The 15644-nt window shown below is 33.6% G+C and overlaps 1 protein-coding gene across 4 annotated transcripts in view; it reads right to left on the bottom strand.

The window, feature by feature from the left end:
- Window positions 1-1928: 1928 nt before the first annotated feature.
- The window catches only part of LOC125245152 (complement C1q-like protein 4), a 49858-nt gene continuing 36142 nt past the window's right edge, over window positions 1929-15644 (bottom strand). Inside the window, exons 1-5 of one of the 4 annotated variants that reach the window (XM_048155645.1) lie at window positions 10595-11039; window positions 2955-3050; window positions 2730-2780; window positions 2475-2606; window positions 1929-2273 (exon numbers count right to left, since the gene is read on the bottom strand). In XM_048155645.1, the coding sequence (XP_048011602.1) occupies window positions 1993-2273; window positions 2475-2606; window positions 2730-2780; window positions 2955-3050; window positions 10595-10622 (588 nt within the window). In that variant the 5' untranslated portion in view covers window positions 10623-11039 and the 3' untranslated portion in view covers window positions 1929-1992. Of the gene's footprint in view, window positions 2274-2474; window positions 2607-2729; window positions 2781-2954; window positions 3051-8142; window positions 8592-9070; window positions 9146-10594; window positions 11040-15644 lie in introns of those variants that run through there. The other 3 variants (XM_048155646.1, XM_048155644.1, XM_048155643.1) reach the window with 3 other exon arrangements.

Raw genomic sequence — 15644 nt, 5'->3', positions numbered from 1 at the left:
TGGTGTCATGGATTCATGTGCACGCGCTCCACAAACTCTGGATCAAAGCCTGAGTTAACAGAGAAAGTTGATGATCAGCATCATGTTACCAACAAAGCCGGATTGGAGTGGTTTGGTTTGGTTTTGTCAACTCGAAACTAATCCTATTACCCTGAGTTCAACTACCATCATGGTACAGACCCCGGGGATTCATATTAGCTTATGAACATCTGTAGTCACATAAAAGGTGTGTAACTAACCTGGAAATATTACAAATATTGCAGAGAAATCAGTGATGCAGGACAACAGTTGCTCATTCTCCATTCACTCGGATTATGAGCTCATCTTGCTCTGCGCATCGCTAAATGTCCCAGTGTGACGCTGCTCATGGTTACTGCCACCCTGTGTCCATTTTATGAAATATATGTCATTATGTGCTTTTTCCGAGATCTCTCATTAGTATTCAATTATATAAATCAGAATAAAATAAAATACTATTGCAATAAAAGGAAAGGAAACAAAAAGTAATAATCTCAACAAAACTTATTTTGTGAGTGTCACACAAGAATATCCTAAGTTATGGGAAAGAAGTGGAAGAATCTGTACTTTTGATGTTTGAATTGTCTAAATTTATCTTAATCCTAAATTTATGTTGTAAGATTATGTTTTTATGTTTATTTTATTTGGTTTTCTTCACAATAGGTGCCATCAGGGTGTGTAAACCACCATAAACTATATAGTGGTAATATTAAAGTATATTTTTGACACGTGCAGAAGCAAAAATGACATTCAGGCTGATAAACAGGCCTGCAGTAAAAGCTTCAGATCTGACACTGAACACACTGATTCATATCACACAAAGAATGACTGTGCACATAAATAAATAATCATTATTTCTGAATCTAGATTTGTTCAAATTTGGAACCACAGAAACTGGAAATAAATTATATTTTGCCTATGATTATGGTCATGTTAACAAAATGATCCTTCTCATAATCTTACAGACTTGTGTAATCATTTCAACAGACTTTGGACTGAACGACACTAAATTGAAGCATTTTGAGTAAGTGCTCATGGGGTCTTTAATCTTGTCTGAAATTAAGATAAACAGTATTTTGAATGATTATATATGGGCCATTCTAAAGAATTGGAGCAAACCGCTGTCCCACAACCAAAAAACACATTTAAAAAGCATTTAAGTATTCACATCTTAGATCTTTACTAAGATCCTTCAATTTTCTATTGAATCCCACAATAATATTTAAAATATCAGTAAGCTTAATTTAGACGTGAAACTGGGCTGGGATTTATATTTCCCATCATGCTTTGCCCATGGCACTTGAAAGGGAGAGTAAATGCTAAAATTAAGTGTTATATAATGTTTTTTGCACAAGATTAATGGTAAGGGAGATTTAGCAGTAATTAGTGTATTGTTATGCTAAATTAGAAGAGTTTCTGTTAATGTGGGTTTTTGGAGATTTACCATCATGGTGACAAGCGGTGCTTGGTAAGTTCATGTTAGTTAGAAATGCGTTTTATTGTGTCCAAAATGTTTCTTAAAACATTATGTTGGATCATCTTAAATAGTTGCATTCATGTTACTTAGAAATGTGTTTTTATTGTGGCAAAAAAACACATTTTCCCCTTACTTAAAACATTATGTTGGTTCAACTTAAATAGTTGCATTCATGTTGATAATTATTAAGTTCATGTTACTTAGAAATGTGTTTTTATTGTGACAAAAAAACGTCTTCACCTTACTTAAAACATTATGTTGGATCAACTCAAAATATTGCTTTGAATTAATGTAATTCTCCCAATTGGCTTAAGTGGAAAACGTTAACACATTTTTTTTATTGAACCAATGTTTTATTTTTTAGAGTGTATTAAATTTCAAACACACATTAGTCCTCATTAATACAGGTTCGTATGTTAATGATTCTTCATAATTTTCATCTTAAATCATACACTGAAGGTTCAGAATTATTGGAATCACATTCTTCAAAGCTCCTGTTATCTTAAGGGAAACAGTAAGAAACCTCTGAAAGTGTTGTGGTTACTCTGGTTATCATATAACCTCCTGCCAACCCAAAGTCTCACATAGACAACATCTCCAACCTCCAGGATCAACACAACTCCATTTGAGGAGTTTAACACACCCTGAGCTTGATTAGCATATGCTGAAACCACCTGCTTTCCATTGTTATAAATGGATGCACCTGATGAAGGTGGACCATAATCATATACAGAGACTCTGAACATGTACGCTCCTTTCAGTGGGGCTGTGAAAACACCTAAATCAAATAACAAGAGATACAGAATCAGCTGTTTCCTGTATGATTGCTTAATTACCAGATGCACTGTAATAGTTTTGAAAGACTGCAGATGATTTAATTCTCTTATACACATTACACAACTGCAGAGAGGTCTGAATGGAGCAGAAGGTTTTCATTACTATAAACTGAGTTTTATGACTCCATTTCATTGATAATTACCTGTAATTGGGTTGTAGGCGTTCCCTATGTTTGTGAAGACGTTCCTGTAGGTTAGTGTGATTTCAGTGGTAAAAGGACCAATATATCCTTTACCAGATTCCAGCAGTGAAGCTGAAAAAGCTATTTCTCTGTCTGTTATTGAAAAACATAAGCAATATTGTGATATATTACTGTATAATATATCAGTAATATATCACAACACTGTACACTGAGATTGAATACACTGAATTTAACATCATTCAAGCACACTTTCACCTCTATTTTCCTTTCTCAACTCCACTTGACTCAGAGTAAGATTTGAAATTTCTGTGAAGGAATAAAGATTCTGTTAAATGACATTTACACTGATTATTGTAATAGATAACACAATTTACACAGTATACACTCAACTTTACACTAACATTTACTCTATATAATCTATTGCATTGGAGTTTTACTTTGAGGATCATTGATAAAAGAGTGAATGTTTTGGTGAGGTACCTCCATTTTTCTTCTTCAGCTGTTCCAGGATAAACGTCTGTTGCGTCTCTAAAGCTCTGATGTTTCCTTTCTGCTCTGTAACGGTGGTGGTCAGTTCTGTAAGCAATGAACTTAGTAGTGATTTAAGCAGTGATTGTCCAGACTTATTAGAGAATGCATTAAAAAAAAAATCGATATGTCGGTGACACTCTGTGACTATTTTTGTTACAGTGCCTAAACAAAATGTCATGAAAACTTACATTTTTGTGATATCAACTTAAAATTTCAAACACACATTGGTCAGATATATGGCTTTGATTTCATAGTAATTTTAGATTAAAAATAATTTTGTAAAATATATATTTTATATAAGATATTTAGTACATTACATTTGATTTACAGTAAATGTATAGTTTTTTTAAATTTGCTTTGGTACTATTTTCAAAACTCTTAGTACACAAATCCAAACTGATCACACTTTGTCTTATGTTCTGTGTGTGGGATCTAGTGATAAAGTGAACCTCTGAACTGGTTTTACCTTCCACTGAAGCTCACATCAGGTGCACAGAGTTACACTCCATGTGTGTCAGAGAAGACAGCTGTCTATACCCTCACCAGTCAGCACTTACACTGCACTACACACTACAAAGTGTTCAACACCTGTTATAGATGATGTGTAAATGCATGAATAAATCATTAACAAAGCTTTCTGCATCCCCTATTCTAGTGTAAACTATTCTTCACTTGTAAATGTGTTACGTATCATTTGTAGACATTTCTTTCCTGTTACAAATTATTTGTATATGTATACAAGTCATTTATAACACTTTCTGCATACCCTATTCTAAAGTGTAAACTATTCATCACTTATGAATGTGTTACACATCATTTGCAGATCTTCCTGTTACATGATCCATCTCATTCCATCACTTTACCCAAGCCTGAACTTTACATTATTTAAAAAAAAAAAATTGAAAATAACCAGCACTTAATCATTTAATTTTTATTTTGTTTTTCACGGAAGCTCCTCACCATAACATGAATACATAAACTGATAATAAACGTAGTCCGTTATTTCATGCATTTTATTTAAAGTCTTCAGAAGTCGTACGATGCCATTGTGTGAGGAAAAGATTATTATAATGTATAATGGTTATATTACGTTAATAATCGTACCAATCCGCCGTTTCATAACTTTCAAAACTGGCGCTTCTAACAGGTTTGCGGCAGTGACATCAAACCTCGCTCCTTATTGGCTGTCACATTTGATTTGCGACTACTATAGAGTGTTTGCGACATGCCGAATTTGAGTTGCTGTGTTGAGTTAGATTCTGCGCAACGCTTTGGAGGATGGACATGCAGATCAGAGGAATGTTTGCAGCGATTAAACACTTTAATTTCATTCTGTAAGTCACACAAAATTATGATTTGCTGTCATTTAGCTGGTAATGTAGCACGCGTCGTTTTGTCTGTTCTGTATACTGCTTTTTGTAATGTTTTAAATGATTTTTTATGTTTGTACATAATTTATAAAGATGATCTCTTTAACAGACACGCCAGGCTCCAGCACCCACCAATCACAGAGAGCACCTTCCCCTGAGTACTAATCACCGCCACCTGCACCTCATCAGCACGATCATCACCAGCACTATAAGAGACACTCACACACACAGCCACATTGTCCGGTCTCGTTCGTATTATAGGAACTTACCTCTATGCTTACCTCAAGGACTCCAGTCGATACCTACCTGTCTCCAATGTCTCCGTGTTCCCTCCTGTTTTCCAAGTCTGTGTGTGAGTGTCATCCGCCAGCTTTATCTCCAACCTGCTTCCATCATCTACCTGCAAATACAAAGGACAGTATTATCATCTATTCATTCAGCTATCACTTCTACCATTGCCATTTTCTCACCTGTTACCAGATTTACCTCTACTTGTGTCCAATAAACAACCTTAACTTTTACCTGCTGTCTCCGTCTGGCATATACTGTAACAATCTGCAAATTATATGTAACACATTTATAAGTGATGAATAGTTTACACTTTAGAATAGGGGATGCAGAAAGTGTTATAAATGACTTGTATACATATACAAATAATTTGTATCAGGAAAAGGTATACAAATGATATGTAACACATTTATAAGTGATGAATAGTTTACACGAATAGGGGATGCAAAAAGTGTTATAAATGACTTGTATACATATACAAATAATTTGTAACAAGTAAAAAAGGTTTACTAATGATATGTAACACATTTACAAGTGAAGAATAGTTTACACTAGATTAGGGGATGCAGAAAGCTTTGTAAATGATTTATTCATGCGTTTACACATCATCTATAACAGGTGTTGAACACTTTGTAGTGTGTAGTGCAGTGTAAGTGCTGACTGGTGAGGGTATAGACTGTTGTCTTCTCTGACACACATGGAGTGTTTAACTCTGTGCACCTGATGTGAGCTTCAGTGGAAGGTAAATCCGGATCAGAGGTTGACTTAATCACTAGACTCCACACACAGAACACAAGTCTGTGCTGATGAGTGAAAGATTTTAATATAATCCACTGGAATCACCTGACTGTAAGGCATTTATAAATGTTTATCCACTTCAAAACAAATAAATTACTCTTCTTAAAAATAGTGCTTTAGCATACCTGCATGTTTGTGCTTTTGAACACAGACCAGCTTACAACTTCAATAAATCATATACTGATCATTTACTAATGGTTTATTCAACGTTTGTTCATGAATAACAATTGTTTATTGAGATAATGTTACTAAAACAATTTGTCATAAATACTTCAATTATTATAAGTGATAAATAATGTATCAACTAATAACTTTTAAACCATCTACTAATGATCTGTTTGATTTATTTGATTAAGATAACTTACAACACATTTATAAATTGTTAGCATAACACATATTAATCATTTATGAACGTATATTGTAATGTTTTGTAAATGATTCCTTCATCATTAACTAATAATATATAAGTGTCTCATAACTGAATTAATAAAACATTCATAAAATATTAACATATCACTTATTAATCAATTATGAATGTATAGCTATGTTTTGTAAATGATTTGCTCATAATTAACAAATAAGTTATAAAAGACTTATAACTGAATTAATAAACCATTCATAAAATATTTGTATATCACTTATCAATCATTTATAAATGTATATTCATGTTTTGTAAATGATTAGTTAATCATTAACGAATAATTCATAAGTGACAACTGAACGTTATTATAAAGTGTTACCTAAAACTCAAATATATTCTAGATTTATTAAACAAAGTAAAATATTTCCAGTTTTTTTGTTTTCATTTTGATGATTACAGCTTGCTGCTCACCAAAATCAAAAAATCAGTATCTCAAATTATTAGAATATTTAATTTCAGGTTCTATTAAATTACCATTCTCAGGGTATAAATACTGGGTTTAGGTCAGTAATCCCAACAGCAGTCATGGGGAAGTCTGCTGACTTGACAGTTGTCCAGAAGACGATCATCAAGACCCTCAACAATGAGGGTAAGCCACAGAGGGTCATTGCTGAAAGAGCTGGCTGTTCGCAGAGTGCTGTGCCAAAGCATATTCATGGAAAGTTGACTGGAAGGAAAAAGTGTGGCCTCATGCCACACCGCATTGATGCAGTAATTCATTCTATGGCTATATCCTTATCTGTAAATGTTACAAATTCATGCAAACATTTACATTTTGCATAAAGGCTTCAAACTTTACTGAATGAGCGCCGGCGTGCGCACCTGCTTCAGACGGAACGCGGGAGAGAGAGAGACGATTAATACTCAGCACAAAATATTAATTTTGCTGAAATATCTGTTGTTTATAGTTAAATTTAGATTTAAAAAATCAACGTCATTCAAGTATTTTACGAGAGTAGTAACTATAAAGGGACAACAACGTGTAATTGAATATAAATAAGACGTTTCTTATAGCCTATATTACAGGATAAAGAAATGACAGTAAGAGGTGATTGTGTCCAGAGTGAATGTGTGTGTTCCTGCAGAACATTTATCTTGCCTGTTGGTTAACAGTGAGTTTGTGTTTTTCTTTATTATTACTATCTTCATTTTTAATGTAGAGTAGAGATTTAAACTATGTTCACTATATCCATTGCTAAAGTTATTAGACATCTGATACCCAATGTGTGGTTTGTGCCACAGCTGTCCTAAACTATCAGTATTGGTGCTAAAATCACTTTTCATGTTTCTGTAATGGTTAATCCAGTATGTGTAAGCACTTTAGTTGCAGCATTTCTAAAGCTACAATATATTTATAGTTATTATCCATGAATTTTTGATATTTCTGTTTTACAAGCAAGCAGGAAAAAGTAAAACACTTCAAACATTTCAGATGCGCAATTACAGTCAATAACAACATTTTTTGGATATTATGTGTGAATATTATTTAGAAACTATTTAGTTGTTTCAGTTTATTTTCCTAATAAATGGCAATACCATTTTTAGCTTTAAACAAGTTTTTGTTAGAATCCTAAAATATTTGTGTTCTCTCTTTATTATGACAGGTAGTCTAATAAATTAAGCACTGTATATTTTCATAGCATTCAATTGGCATGTTTGTTTGAAATTCATGGGCAGGATATGCGAAACAGTGTTTTTTTGACAATAGAATAAAAATAAATAAAATTAGGATTTTTATCTGATTAATTGAGAAAAAAATTGGCCAACTAATCGATTATCAAAGTAATAATATAATATATAATATTAATAATATATAATTATAAAATATAAGTTTTTGCTGGTAGACTGAATATGACTGTTATTTTAAAGATAAATTAGTGACCTCTCCAAATAAGGTCATCCTGACTAGGAATGCCTCCTTTAAAAAGGCCTGTATGTTCTCCTCTGCATTTGGTGAGCTCCTCTCCTCTTGTCACTTGTTACTGGCATCACTTGTCATGCATGGTAACATACTTCCTGCATACTATTTATAAAGTTAGATAACATTAGACTTGTGTAATAAGGCAGGAAAAAAATGTCATTAGGTTGTTTTAAAAGTTAAAATGTATCAGAATTTGGTGAGAGACCAAAATAAACAAGATTTATGCAATTTGTTTGTCTTTTGTGTCATGTATGACTATTGTGTATCTAAACATAATACGTAATCTGGTAAATGTGGTGTCCTAATAATAAATAAAACATTGCAACTTTTTCACAAATTCCTGGAAAATCAGTCAAATTCAGTCAAATCAGGGAAATTTTTATTGCAAATTTCAAACACACATTCAGTCCTCATTAATACAGGTCACGTGTTCTTCATGATTTTCATCTTAAATCATACACTGAAGGTTCAAAATTATTGGAATCACATTCTTCAAAGCTCCTGTTATGTTAAGGGAAACAGTAGATAACCACTGAAAGTGTTGAAGTTATACCTGCTTTCATCATATATCCTCTTGCCAGACTGAAGTCTCACATAGACAACATCTCCAACCTCCAGGAGCAACACAACTCCATTAGAGCAGCTTAACTCATACTGAGCCTGATAAGCATATGCTATAACCACACGCTGTCCATTCTTAACAATGTCTACAGCTGATACAGTTCCGCCATGACCAAATAGAGAGATTCTGAACATGTACGCTCCTTTCAGTGGGGCTGTGAAAACACCTAAATCAAATAACAAGAGATACAGAATCAGCTGTTTCCTGTATTATTGCTCAATTACCAAACACACTGTGTATAACAGTTTAGAAAGATGGCAGATCATTTAATTCTCTTATACACATTACACAACTGCAGAGAGGTCTGAATGGAGCAGAAGGTTTTCATTACTATAAACTGAGTTTATGACTCCATTTCATTGATAATTACCTGTAATTGGGTTGTAGGCGTTCCCTATGTTTGTGATTACAGTCTTGTAGGTTACTGTGATGTCAGTGTTAAAAGGTCCAACATATCCAATGCCAGATTCCATCAGTCCAGCTGAAAAAGCTATTTCTCTGTCTGTTGTTGAAAAACAAAAGCAATATTGTGATATAATATTGTATTACACTGAGAATGTATACTCTGAATTTTACATCATTCAAGCACACTTCAAGTATACTTTGAGGATCATTAATAAAAGAGTGAATGTTTTGGTGAAGTACCTTCATCTTTCTTCTTCATCTCATCCAGGATAAACGTCTGTTACGTCTCTAAAGCTCTGATGTTTTCTTTCTGCTCTGTAACGGTGGCGGTCAATTCTGTAAGTACTGAACTTACTAGTGATTTAAGCAGTGATTGGCCAGACTTGTTAGAGAATGCATAAAAAAAATCAATAGAATGTCGGTGACACCTGGTGGCTATGTTTGTTACAGCGCCTAAACAAAATCTCAAGGGAACTTACATTTTTGTGATATCAAGTTAAAATTTCAAGCACAAATTGGTTAGATATATAGCTTTGGTTTGATAGTAATTTTAGAGTAAAAATTATTTTGTAAAATATACACTACCAGTCAAAATTTTGGACACGGTAAGATTTTTAATGATTTAAAAAGAAGTCTCTTCTGCTCACCAAGGCTGCATTTATTTAATTAAAAATACAGTAAAAACAGTAATATTGTGAAATATTATCACAATTTTAAAATAACTATGTTCTATTTGAAAATATTTTATAAGGTAATTTATTCTTGTGATGTCAAAGCTGAATTTTCAGCATCATTACTCCAGTCTTCAATGTCACATGATCCTTCAGAAATCATTCGGATAAGATGATTTGCTGCTCAAGAAACATATATTTTGTACAATTGTACAAAATATTTGTGTACGATATTTCTTTTTCAGGATTCCTTGATGAATAGAAAGTTCAAAAGAACAGTGTTTATCTGAAATACAAAGCTTTTGTAGCATTACACTACCATTCAAAAGTTTGGGGCCAGTAAGAATTTTTATTTTTTTGAAAAGAAATGAATTATTAAGCATTAAATCGATCAAAAGTGACAGTAAAGACATTTATAATGTTATAAAATATTATATTTCAAATAAATGCTGTGGTTTTGAACTTTCTATTCATCAAAGAATCCTGAAAAAGAAAAAATATCTAAATGTTTATTGAGCAGCAAATCATCATATCAGAATGATTTCTGAAGGATCATGTGACACTGAAGACTGGAGTAATGATGCTGAAAATTCAGCTTTGCATCACAGGAATAAATTACTTTGTCAAATATATTCAAACAGACAACAGTTATTTTAAATTGTAATAATATTTCACAATATTACTGCTTTTACTGTATTTTTAATTAAATAAATGCAGCCTTGGTGAGCAGACGAAACTTCTTTTTAAAATATGAAAAATCTTAGTGGTTCCAAACTTTTGACTGGTAGTGTATATTTTTATAAAATATTTAGTACAATACATTTGATTTACAGTAAATTTAAACTTTCATAACTTTTTCATAATTTCATTAATCTGCTGAGTATCTTCTTTAAAACAAGACCAAACTGTCTATATTCCAAAGCATTCTCGAAGAGCTGAAGAAATATAGATTCACTTTCTTAATCTTTGTCAAACTAGTAGATTAGACAGCTGACATCACAGTATGAGCAATATGGTGTTATTAATATGAAATTATTGCATTTCATTTTATTCTGGGACTACCCTGTCATGTATGTAGTGTCCATCACGTTACCTTTGTTTTCTGTTCTTAGTCGCTCCATTTCAGTCTCCAGAGGTTTTTTATTATTGTTTCCATGCTCTTTATTTTCCCCAGTTCTTCAGTGATGTTTATGTTTGGTGAAAGTACCTCATCTGCCGATATAGCCCACACATTGAGCATTAAAACCGTTATAAAAATCAACATTATTGTGCTCTCGGTTTCTAGGGATGTACTGAATCAACTGAATTAATGTTCTCTTAGTTTTAATAACAATTGTTTAAACTGTCCAATAGACTTTAGACTGCAAATATGTTTTGGGTTACGACTGTAACCTTTGTTCCCTCAGGCGGGAAAGAGATGTGTCGAATGACGACACTATGGGGAATGCCTCTGTGTGACTGCATCTGAAGCACGTATGCACCACAGAAGCTACATAGGGAAGCCGGTACATATTAGAAGCAAGACCCTACAGGCATTTATGAAGTATGGCAAAGAGACTCAGCGTCTCGTTCCCTTCTTGTTTTTTTTTTCTTGTTTTTTATTAGAGCAAGACAATGAGATATACAACAAAAATATAACACAAAAAAATAGACATTTACGGTGCAGTACAAATAAATTGGAGATTAACATAAGTACACAACAAAAACACCATTTACATGTAATAATATGAAGTGCATGAGTTATGTATGTATAATACACCTCTCTATTAAAAGAAATGGAAAAAAAATAGAAAAGAAAAACCTTAAAATAAAAAAATAAATAAAAAAAGAATGAGTTAAATAAAATAAGTAAAAATAAATAAATAAATGATAAATAAAATGATTTTAAACATATAAACCCGATGGGGCTATTTGATGTTCAGGCGGTACAGATTAATCTGTCCACTGTTCAGGAGGTATTCCAAGGCTAAGGTACTCCTACAAAACCTCTCCCAAGCCCTGAGGGGGGAGTCAGTTTATTACGGAGTTTGATGAAATGATACCTATTTAGCCAGATTTATCCACACTGTCCATTCTCAGTGAGCCTCATACAGGTGGTGGTCGCACTACTTAGCAAACTCCTACAAAACCTCTCCCAAGCCCTGAGGGGGGAATCAGTTTATTAAGGTGTTCGATGTAGCGTTATATATTTAACCCGATTCGCATGGAGCCCCATGGTAAGTCCCAGTTCAGAGGATAGGGGAAGGGGAAGAGGGGAGGGAGATGGAGGGGGACGGAGGGAGAGGAGGGATGGAGAGAGAAAGAAAAAGAAAAAAGAAAAAAAATTAACATATATATATATATATATATATATATATATATATATTGGGGGAAAAAAAGACAAGAAAGAAAAACAAAATCAATGTAATTTATTAAATAAATAAAGAAAAGAGCAAAACAAAAGTAATAATAATAATAATAGTCTTTTAAATAATCCAAAATAAACAATTAAGTAACTGAATAAAGGAGTGAGGAGAGTATAAAGATTGCAATATGTAATAATAATAATAAGGGTAATAATAATAGTTAAATAATTAATAATGTATATTATGATCATATATTATAAACTAATGTATTGACAATATCATTACATACATATATAGACATAATATATCACATATATACAGACAAATATAGATTCATATTTCCGTTTCTTTCTTTCCATTCGTTCCAATATTTTATAATTCTTCCAGAGGAGAAAAAAACCAAAAAACTAAAACTATATAGTTGAGAGATTGTGCGTGTATCCAGTTTCAGGCGTCTAATATATTAAAATATTGAAGAAATGGGTTCCAGATGTTGGTGAATGAGGGCGTACTTTTTTTTTTACTGGTGGATGTAATTTTTTCTAATGTGATGTATTCTATATGGGTATTGATCCAATGGTTAATATGCAAGTGATTTTTAGATTTCCAATTTATTAGAATTATTTTCTTGGCGATAGTTAGGGAAATAAGTATTTTTATATTTGGTTGGGAGGTTATCGATTTCTGTACTATTGCCAATTAAACAAAGTGATGGAGATGAGGGATTCTACAGCCCAAAATAGTAGAGAGTTTATTAGTGATAGATATCCAAAATGAATGAACAGGTTGACAGGACCATGTGGCATGAAAGTAGTCATCTGTGCTTCCCGATGTGCACTGTGAGCAAATATCAGTGTCCCTCAAACCCATGTTAAGCAGTTTTCTTTCAGTGACATGCGTCCTGTGAAGGATCTTGTATTGAATAAGTTGGAGATTTGCATTGGTAGTCATACAAAATGTGTTATTACAGATTTCCTTCTAGAGATCGGTAAAAATCAACATTATTGTGCTCTCGGTTTCTAGCGATGTACTGAATCAACTGAATTAATGTTCTCTTAGTTTTAAAGACAAATTGCGTAATTGTTTAAACTGTCCAATAGACTTTAGACTACAAATATGTTTTGGGTTACGACTGTAACCTTTGTTCCCTCAGGCGGGAAAGAGATGTGTCGAATGACGACACTATGGGGAATGGCTCTGCGTGACTGCATCTGAAGCACGTATGCACCACAGAAGCTACATAGGGAAGCCGGTACATATTAGAAGCAAGGCCCTACAGGCATTTATGAAGTATGGCAAAGAGACTCAGCGTCTCGTTCCCTTCTCAGTGAACAAAGGTTACAGTCATAACCTGAGATGTTGCCTTTCGAGGGAACTTGTGCTGCATCAAATGATGACACTATAAGGTGTTTGGAGAGGCCCATCCCATCCCACAGCATCAAATACTTTCTGAAGGGAGACCCCTGAAAATAAGGCTTTAGAAGTTGCCATATTTCTTGTGAATTGAGCGCTTACCAATAGAGGTAAAGACAGACGCTCAACTGAAGATGTAGGAATTGCCTCCACAGTCCACTTTCTGATAGTTTGTTTAGAGGTCAGTGAAGGGGGTGGATTCTGGAATCCACTGCTGCTTCAATATATATATTTTGAGTGATTTATTATCAAGTTATTAATCAACATTTATCTTTCTAAATATTAAAATTATTTGAATGACTTCTTCAATGTATGTTTACAAACATTTATTTTCCTTTTCAAACACTAGAGAATAATGATGAATATTGTCTGTACCTCTCACTGAGAGAAAAAACATCTTATCAGTATGTTTTGGGAATCTTTCCTGTTCTAGTTAAAGCCTGTGCCAACTTCAACCTTGAAGAAGTTGTGAATCGTGTATATCTGTGTATGTGCGCTAGTGTTCTGTGTGTAGGTCCTGTATTGGTATCAATAGATAATTGGCACTCTTCTTGAGGCCTGCAGATGCCTTTTCATGACTTAACAGGACATCCTGTGCCTAAGTTCAGGGTCCGATTGTCAGCATCGTGATGGATGGAGATATGTTTCTGACTATCTGTCCATGTGTGGAGGATTACTAATTTTATCTATTTTTCTTAGCCAATCAGAATCATTCAACCTGAAGTAATGACGTATTCAGTGGACTCTGTTAGAGTATAATTATTGTGGAAATGTGAATGTACGCAGAGCGGCCTACAAACTCCTTGTGAGACCTGAAGCTGGCTTCTGCTGATGAAACTGCGAACTATTCTTCAATAAAATTTTCTTCAGTTTATTATTTTTTTAAACTCTGACTCCGGGTCTTCATTCATCATATCTGGTCTTTAGCTGTAAAATTCCCCTACACCAGGTATCCCTTCTTGGAAGATTCAAAGTACACCAGGAACTGATCGGTCTTCCTCCACTGAGTGTATGTGTACTTCAAGTTCATTTTATGAAGTATACTTAAGTAATGTTCAATTATATTTTTAAAAGAGCATATTAAAAAAAGAGCAATTGCATATAATTGCTCTTTATAAGAGCAATTATAAAGAGTAATTTAAAAAAAAAAAAAAAAAAACCTCTTTAGCCCTTGGGGTAAATATCACAAATATGCAGATTTAAGTAAATGTAAATGCTGATGGGACACTATTGAGAATATTGCTTCAGAATAAATTATATTTACACCACAAATAAATCCTCTTTTTTTTTTCAAACAAGCAACTTTTTTGGGATCTGTCTAAACAACGGACATTTCGACCACTACTGTCACAATACGTGACAAAGATTGTGAGCTGAAGACCTGCTGCCTGGCAGACACAACAGAAACCATCCCACTGTCCTTCTGGGACTCACAAATAGACCTGGTGGAGGTAGGAAAATCATACTTCCTCACAAATTTGTCTAGCAGGAAATTCAATGACACCACACTGTCCACTACACGCATGTCCACTATCACACCAATACACACAAAAATATCAGTAGCTACTACTGATAACACACAAACACCTCCGCCCACACTACACACAGTTACTATAGACATCACTGGTGCAGAAAACAATGTCCCAAATGCCACACCGCCCAACATACCTTGACCTCAAAGGACAAATACCACCTTCACAAAGGTACCAGTTACATCACAGGATGTAGTGGGTTTCTTACCATTCTACATAAACATCAACTTTGGTAATGTGTTATTATACTATATTATAACTTCTGTACATAAAAAAATTATGTAAACAACAGTGGACATTGAACCAGTTTTGTTGTAAACATATCTGATACAATCTTCATTATTATTCATGTATAATCTATCTATATCTATATCTATATATTAAACTGTTCAATGATAAATACCAAAATTGTGTACTTCAATTTCTTTCAACTCATAATACATTATTCTACACTGAAAATTTTACATAATCAACAAAATTCACAATTATTGAACACAAACATCTCTAACTACACAACGGTTAATCCAATCGACTCGAAAATTGGTCTGCAATGTCTTTGTCCAAGTTCCCATGATTGTCTATAAGGACACTGGTATATCTCAAAAAACATGGCCACCATTGGCCAATGAGTTTTGAGCACCTATTAGACAAGGTTAACGGAGACCAATCGGAACAAAACTTGGTGGGTATGTTTGACTCCTGGTTGTAGAGGTCTGTGAGAATTTTGAAAGAATTGGCCTCTAGGTGGCACTAGAGTTTTATGCCTCTGTGATTATGTGGTGTTTCACACATACTAAACATATCATACTGAATACATTTGCCTCAAGAACCACCGCTGGCAATCAAATTGTTC

Source organism: Megalobrama amblycephala, linkage group LG14 (genome assembly GCF_018812025.1).
Source record: "Megalobrama amblycephala isolate DHTTF-2021 linkage group LG14, ASM1881202v1, whole genome shotgun sequence".
NCBI lineage: Eukaryota > Metazoa > Chordata > Actinopteri > Cypriniformes > Xenocyprididae > Megalobrama > Megalobrama amblycephala.
Note: the sequence above shows the minus strand (reverse complement) of the source record. Positions and strands in the feature narration are given on the sequence as shown.